The sequence below is a fragment of the Hevea brasiliensis genome, chromosome 3 (assembly GCF_030052815.1).
Source record: "Hevea brasiliensis isolate MT/VB/25A 57/8 chromosome 3, ASM3005281v1, whole genome shotgun sequence".
NCBI classification, from domain to species: domain Eukaryota; kingdom Viridiplantae; phylum Streptophyta; class Magnoliopsida; order Malpighiales; family Euphorbiaceae; genus Hevea; species Hevea brasiliensis.
In genome coordinates, this window is record NC_079495.1 from 44341598 (window position 1) to 44350132 (window position 8535).

At 38.4% G+C, this 8535-nt stretch overlaps 1 protein-coding gene across 1 annotated transcript; it reads left to right on the forward strand.

The window, feature by feature from the left end:
- Positions 1–5485: 5485 nt before the first annotated feature.
- On the forward strand, positions 5486–8315 carry LOC131178374 (uncharacterized). The gene is made up of 4 exons (XM_058143332.1): positions 5486–6370; positions 6668–6752; positions 7199–8235; positions 8292–8315. Exons 1-4 carry the CDS (start codon positions 5486–5488, stop codon positions 8313–8315), a joined length of 2031 nt encoding a protein of 676 aa, XP_057999315.1.
- The last annotated feature ends 220 nt before the right edge of the window (positions 8316–8535 follow it).

Consider the following 8535-nt stretch of genomic DNA (forward strand, 5'->3'; position numbering starts at 1 on the left):
GAAATTTAAAGCTTGGAAAGTAATGGAATGTAAGTGTACCATGGTGGCAGTTTGTTAACTCTTGAGGAATGCTGGAATTCATGCTTGGTTTATGAAATAATGGTGTTGAAATGTGTTGGTTGTTATGGCAGTTTGAGTGTATGTATGGTGGTGTAAAGTGGGACATGTAAATGGGCATGAATTGGTGATTGAATTGTTGTAAATTGAGTTGGACAAATTCTGCACTTGTTGGTGCACATTGAATGCAATTGTAAGTTGCCAAAATGACCTATAATATGTTATAAATTATGTTTAGGTTGTGGTACAACCAGAATTGGTTTGAAGGTTAAGTTTAGTGAGTGTTAAAAGTGATGCTTGATGTGTATGCAAGAATTTCAATAAGGCAGTTTGAGTTTTAGGCCTATAACTTTAAGTGTGTGACTCCAATTGGTATGGGACCAATTGGAGGTGAAACTAGGCACAAAATGTGCCAACTTTCAGGAAGAAAGCTTGCCAAAATTCTACTTGCAAGGTAGCTTGAAAAATGACCAAATCCGGATTAAGTGCAAATAAGGCCTGAAAATTGACCATTTGGGCAGCAGTTAGTGTTTAGGCCATAACTCACTCAAAACAGGTCCAATTGACCTGAAATTTTAACCATGAATAGTTAAGACCCATATCTACAAGTCTTATGAGGACACCAAAGCCCAGAAATGACCATAAGCAAGTCAAACAGCTTGCACAAGTTCGGGTCCAAAAACTGGCCGAACCTAAAATGACTTAAAGTGACATAAAATGACCAATTTTGGTGCAATTTGACCAGCAATAGTAAAATGACCATAACTTGGTCTACATAACTCAGAATGACCTAAAATTTTGCCCCGCGTTTTATAAGACATAGATCTGCAAGTTTGTAGGTCGCCCGGCTAGGTCAAACTAGTATCCCGGAATCCAGCAAATCGCAAGAAAATGCAGTATACATGGAAATGAATTTGGTAACATGTACCAACCCGAAAAGACTATCGAATGTGACATATTAATGACATTAAAACCTAAATTACCTAGAATGTACCAAGGGTAGACATAGTAGGTTGACTAAGCGAATAAATGAATTCAGTGAATTAATTATCAAGCATTATCGTTAGAGACAGTTTAAATGAGTACTGAAACACTTCAAATTGTGTTTCTCAGTTAGCAAAGACTCAGGGAGGGGAAGGAAACACTGAGTCAGAGCCAAGAGACAGTTATCAGAGGTTTATGCACAATAGTATTTTTTTTGAATTTTTCAATTGAAAAAAATTACGATTACTTATATGTTATTTTTTTAAATTGTGTTTGTGCACAATAGTATTTCTTTTGAATTTTTCAATTGAAATAAATTATGATTATTTATATGTTATTGTTTTAAATTGTGTTTGTGCACAATATTTATTTCTTTTGAATTTTTCAATTGAAATAAATTATGATTATTTCTATGTTATTATTTTAAATTGTGTTTGTGCACAATAAGTTTGACTTCTCATTTTCTACTTAAAAATTTAATTCAACATTATAGTTTTAAATTGTGTCCGTGCACAATACTTTTATATTCACTGCTTTTACTAGCAAATTTATGTGGAGAAATGAGTTGTGAATAATTTTTGATTGCTTTGGTTTTGGGAATATTATTTGGAACTTATTGTATTGCCAACTTTGCAAATGGAAATTTTGAGATAAAATGTGATTTATGGTTTGTATGAAATATTGTGATTTAAAATTGTTTTGATTCACACTTGGCATGACATTGTTACTATGTTCCTCCTCCATTTATGGGGTGAGTGTGATATATTCCTCCCTCTTTGACTTATCAGTCTGGGGTGAGTGTGATTATTCAGCTAGCTTTCTCCCTCATTGATTTCGATGATTGGGGTGAGTGTGTCTTGTCACGTATACAACACGGCATGTGTGGAAAAATTGTGTCATGGCCTAAATTAAGTTATCGATTGGCAATATTGTGTTATTGATTTGCAAAACGGTATTATTCAGTTATTTGATCAAATTGTGTTATTGATTTGCAAAACGGTATTATTCAATTACTTGATCAAATTTGTGTTAGGTGAATTTTGTAAATTGTGAAATGGAATTGTGAATCATTTGATTTGTGAACTGTCAATAAAAGATTTATATATCGCATTTCAAATTGTTATTGTGCACCACTAAGTAAATTTTACACAGCGATAGCTTTTCATTGCTGTCGCAGGTAGACAGACTGACAGGGCAGCAGACTAGACTGCTAGTACATTCAGCAAGAAATCATCGGGTATATTAAGTATACCATATTCTGCATTTTACATTGTAATGTATGTTCACTGTATCTATATAGTGTTCTTAGTTTTCAAGCATGGAAAGTAAAGTGTACCTCCTTGAAAGTGCATCAGCCACCACATTCTCTTTGCCTTGCTTGTATTGAATCACATATGGGAAACCTTCAATGAATTCACTCCACTTGGCATGGCGCTTGTTGAGCTTGTTCTGCCCCTTTAAGTACTTGAGTGACTCATGGTCACTATGAATGACAAACTGATGAGGAATCGGTTACACCAATTGCACATCAAGGGCCAATAACTAGAGCAATGGCTAAGAAGCTTCAAGGCTTGGTGCATAAGCACATCACCAAGTCCAACCTCTTGCAAGTATTCGGTTGGGACATGGAAGAGAGAAGCCAACCTTGCTGTACATTTCTTTGCATATTTGAGGAGCCAAGAGACCAAGTGGCATCCGTCCAAGTTGGCATACATGTGGCAGCCACGTCAGCAAGTCCATCCTAGTTGGCATCCAATGTGGCGTCCAAGTGGAGTCCTAGGTGGCAGCACAATTGGCAGCCCATGTCCACCTACCTTTTGAGGATGCTTTTGTCCATTTTGTAAAGATTGGAAGCCATAACTTTGTCCAAGAGCTCCAGCCATGCTTCAACCTTTTATAGGAAAAGCAAAGTTACTACTTTCAGCTTCAAGACAAAACATCTATTTTCAGATTGTCTTTCAATTGTAGCTGCCAAATCTGACCTTCCTATTAATGTTTGAACTTTGTATCTATTTTTAGGAGAGATTGGTCTATTAACCAAGACTTGCACATGTCCCATGGTTGTTGAAATGTCTTGACAACACCAACCCATATTTCTGCCTTCTTTTGTTTCATTTTGGTATCAGAATTCATATGGTAAAATTTTGAGCAAAATTGCTGGAGCTTGCTTCAAAGTTCTTCTTAGAACTCTCTCTATTTTTCTTAGCAAATTCTTACCTTGATTTGTTAAGTTTTATTATATGTTCAAGGTTGTTCATCAGCATAGGTGAATTGGTCTTGTTCTTGGCTATCTTTCTTGGGAATTATATTTTCAGTTCTCCATCTTCAAGGTGAAGGGTTGAAGGTTCAAGGGAGTTTCTTGGCTTGTTTTGAAGACGGTCCTTTGGTCTTTCTTCTTAGTTGAATCAGTTACTAAGGGTAGAATCCGTATCATTTGGTATCAGAAATTAGGCTCTCTTCAAAACAGGTTGGTCATCCATTTTGTTGTGTTCTTGTTTTTCCTTTCTCCTGTTTTTTTTCTTCCTTGTGTTTTAGCCTTGAAGGTTCTTCAAATGTTTTCTGGTGTTTGTAAGAGGCTTTCTGGGCTTAGTGGTGAGTTTACACTCAATACTACTAATCTTAGGGTATATTAGAGGCTTTCTTGCATCTGTCCTTGTTTCCCCAGTTTTGTCACATTTTTGTTGTTTCCTACCTTAAGCCTTTTCCTCACAACCTGGTTATTTGCATCTTTTTGTCTTGTGAAGTGTGTTGTTGAAGTGTTTAGTGTTGGATGTATCTGTTGTGTGGTTACATGATATAAAAAAAAAAAGAACAAAAAGAAAGAAGAAAAAAAAAAAGGTGTTAAAGTGTATGTTTGAGTACTGGAATATTTAAGTTCAATATTTCTATTTGGTGCCTGTTTTGGGGGAGGTATAGCCAAACCAACCCAGAAAATTCTAAAACTTCATAGGGGTGCTTTGTAGGCGAAATTAAGCCTAGAAATCAAATTTGGTGTAAAAATTCTACCGTTTACTTAGTGAACCAAATTTAGCACCTATTAGGCCAATTTGGAGTCCAAAACTCCAAGGTGATTTCTGGAACCTCTAGACTTGATTTTCCCTACAAAAATTATGTCTTGTTGCTGTCCTTAAAACAGTTTTACAAAATTCCAACTTTGCCTTTTTTTTTTTTTTTTCGGGGAGAGGCAAAAATAGCAAGCTAATTTCGACTTCTATTTCACTTCATTGCTCTAGAGCTTGGTGTCTTCATTTCTTGCTTCAAGTGTCATAACAAACCCTTATTCCACACGTTTTGCTTGAGTTTGTGCTTGAACATATATTAAAACTTGATTTAAACTTGCTGGAATTGCATTAGTTCTGACAAGAACTTGGTAAGCAAGCTTGAGTGGAAAAAGGCATTGAGTGGCAAGAACTCCAAGAGGGTAAAAGCCTATAAACTGAGTACAAACACTTGAGTGACCAAAAATTGAGTGAATTTGTGAGGTTTTCTGTTTTACTAATTTTTTTGTGCAGGTATTAAAAATGTCACAAGAACAAACTAGTGGACTTAATATGGATAATCCTTTTTACCAACAAGCACTTGTTCAACATTTGGAAAGAATTGGTAGACAATTGAGCAACCTAGCTGACCGAATTGAAAGAATTGAGCAGAATAGTGGGAATGGTAGACAAAACACAAATGAGGGGCAGAATAGGGCTAGGGGATCTAGAGTGAACAATGCACCACCTATAGATGATTGGGGGGATGAAAATGATGATGATTCTGATGAAGAGGATGACCAGCACTCTGCTGCACATGATGACCACCATAGACCGAGAGGGATGAGAGGTAATAGGGGTGGAAGAGGTGGAGGCAGAAACTTGAGAAGAGGTAATATGGAGGAAGCAAGAGGGAGAGGGAGAGTGGATGGTAACATTAGTGGGATCAAAATGAAAACTCCGCCATTCCAAGGCAAAGCCAATCCGGATGCATATTTGGAGTGGGAGAGGAAGGTGGATCTTATTTTTGATTGTCACAATTATAGCGAGGAAAAGAAGGTGAAGCTTGCAGCAGTTGAGTTTACAGATTATGCCATAGTTTGGTGGAATCAATTGCTCACTAAAAGAAGGAGAAATGGGATGAGAGGTGTTGAAACTTGGGATGAGATGAAGCAAATCATGAGGGACAGATTTGTACCTCAACATTACTATAGGGAGTTGCACCAAAGGTTGCAAGGGCTGGTGCAGGGAAACAAAAGTGTGGAAGAATATTTCAAGGAGATGGAGATGGCTATGATAAGACCAATGTAGAGGAGGATAGGGAAGCCACTATGGCTAGGTTCCTAAAGGGGCTGAATCTTGATATTGCCAACATAGTGGAGCTACAACACTATGTAGAGCTTGATGACATGTTAAATATGGCAATCAAGATAGAAAAATAACTAAAGAAGAAGAAAGCATTCAAAATGGGTGTAGGTATGAATTTGGGCAACAATGCTTCATGGAAACCGAATTGGAAGAAGGGTGAAACTAGTGATTCCAAGGCTGTTTCTAAGGAAAAGAAAGAGGAGACTAGGGGTGGAGAAAAGCCTAGTGTGACTGAGAAAGGCAATGGACAGAATACCTCTAGTGGGAGAACTAGGGATATCAAATGTTTTAGGTGCCTAGGGAAGGGACATTATGCATCTCAATGTCTTAACAAGAGGGTGATGGTGATGAGGCCGAATGGAGAGATCGAATCAGAAGATGATGATGTTGATGATGATGATGCTAGTGAGAGTATGCCTCCTTTGGAGGAAGCTAGTGATGTAGAGCATGCCGTGGGAGGAAATATTCTGGTGGTTAGGCGTGCACTAAGTGCACAAGCAAAGGAAGAAGAGGGAGATGCACTGCAAAGGGAAAATATTTTCCACACTAGTTGCTTGGTGAATGGTAAAACTTGTAGCATGATTGTAGATAGTGGTAGTTGTGTGAATGTTGCCAGCACACTCATGGTTGCGAAGCTTGGCATGCGCACCATCAAGCATCCTAGACCATACAAGTTGCAATGGCTGAATGACTGTGGGGAAATTAAGGTGAACAAGCAAGTGATGTTGGCTTTTTCTATTGGAAGGTATAAGGATGAGGTGTTGTGTGATGTGGTGCCAATGCATGCTGGACATATTTTGCTAGGGAGACCATGGCAATATGATAGGAAGGTAGTGCATGATGGATTTAGGAATAGGTACTCCTTTGATCATGATGGACGAAGGGTTACTTTAGCAGCATTATCACCCGCACAAGCTTTTGAAGATCAATTAAGGATAAGACAGTCCATGAATGAGCAACAACAAAGAGAGGCTGAGCTAAGAGTGCAAAAAGAGAAAGAAAGAAAAGAAAGAGAGGAAAAAGTAAGAGGGAAAAATGAGGAAGAGAAAGAGAAGAGAGAAAATTCCAAAAGAGTGAAACCAAAAGGAAAGGGCTCGGGGCAAAAGTAGAGTTGTGAGAAGAGTGGAGAGAATAAAGTCAGTTTGCTAGCAAAAGCCAAGGATGTGAGGACTGCATATTTTTCTAGTATGCCAATGGCTTTGCTAATTTGTAAGGGAGCTTACACCAATGTTTCTAACCTTGACCAATCCATTCCTAGTTGTGCTTTGCCCTTGTTGCAGGAGTTTGAGGATGTCTTCCCTGAAGAAATACCTAATGGGCTACCACCAATTAGAGGCATAGAGCACCAAATAGATTTTGTGCTGAGTCTGTAATCCCAAATAGGCCAGCCTATAGAACCAATCCGGAAGAGGCTAAGGAACTTCAAAGACAAGTGGAGGAGCTTCTAGCAAAAGGCCATGTTAGGGAGAGCATGAGCCCATGTGCCGTACCCGTTCTTTTGGTGCCTAAGAAATATGGGAGCATGCGCATGTGTGTGGATTATAGAGCAATCAACAAAATCATCAGAAAGTATAGACATCCCATACCTAGACTTGATGATATGCTTGATGAGTTGCATGGTGCATGCATATTTTCTAAAATTGACTTAAAGAGTGGTTATCACCAAATTCGCATGAAATTAGGAGATGAATGGAAAACTGCCTTTAAGACTCAATATGGACTATATGAATGGTTAGTCATGCCTTTTGGCTTGACCAATGCACCTAGTACATTTATGAGGCTTATGAACCATGTGTTGCGTGCTTTCCTAGGAAAATTTGTTGTAGTGTATTTTGATGATATCCTAGTATATAGCCAAAATATGCATGATCATTTGCTGCACTTGAGACAAGTCTTTGAGGTGTTGAGAAAAGAGCACTTGTATGCCAATCTTAAGAAATGCACTTTTTGTATGGACAAAGTTATTTTCTTAGGATTTGTGGTGAGTGGCAAGGGAATTGAGGTTGATGAGGACAAGGTAAGAGCCATCAGAGAGTGGCCTACACCTAAGTCTGTGAGTGATGTGAGGAGCTTCCATGGGTTGGCTAGTTTTTATAGGAGATTTGTAAAGGACTTCAGTACCATAGCCTCACCCTTGAATGAAGTTGTAAAAAAAAATGTGGGATTCAAGTGGGGGGAAGAACAAGAGCATGCATTTAATTCACTTAAGGAGAAATTGTGTTCTGCACCTTTACTTGCTTTACCTGATTTTTCTAAAACTTTTGAGATTGAATGTGATGCCTCTGGAGTGGGTATTGGAGCTGTTTTGAAGCAGGAAAGGAGACCGATTGCCTACTTCAGTGAGAAGCTAAGTGGGGCTACATTGAACTACTCCACTTATGACAAAGAGTTGTATGCTCTAGTGCGTGCACTTGAGACTTGGCAACACTACTTGTGGCCGAAGGAGTTTGTCATTCATAGTAACCATGAGTCACTCAAGTACTTAAAGGGGCAGAACAAGCTCAACAAGCGCCATGCCAAGTGGAGTGAATTCATTGAAGGTTTCCCATATGTGATTCAATACAAGCAAGGCAAAGAGAATGTGGTGGCTGATGCACTTTCAAGGAGGTACACTTTACTTTCCATGCTTGACGCTAGACTTTTAGGCTTCGAACATGTGAAAGAAATGTATGCTAATGATGATGACTTTGGGAAAGTGTTTGCCTTTCGTGAACATGCTGCATATGATAAATTCTATAGGCATAATGGTTTCTTGTTTAGAGAAAATAAATTATGTGTGCCTAAATGCTCAATTAGAGAGTTGCTTGTTAAAGAATCACATGCTGGTGGTTTAATGGGACATTTTGGGGTTGCAAAGACCTTAGAAATTTTAAAGGAACATTTTTATTTGCCACACATGAAGAGGGATGTAGAGAGAGTGTGTGCTAGATGTGTGGCTTGCATGAAGGCAAAGTCCAAAGTAAGGCCGCATGGTCTATACATGCCATTGAGTGTTCCTAGTGAACCTTGGGTAGATTTATCCATGGATTTCATTTTGGGTTTACCTAGGACAAAGAAAGGCCATGATAGTATTTTTGTTGTTGTTGATCGTTTTTCCAAGATGGCTCATTTCATACCATGTCACAAGACTGAGGATGCATCTTACATT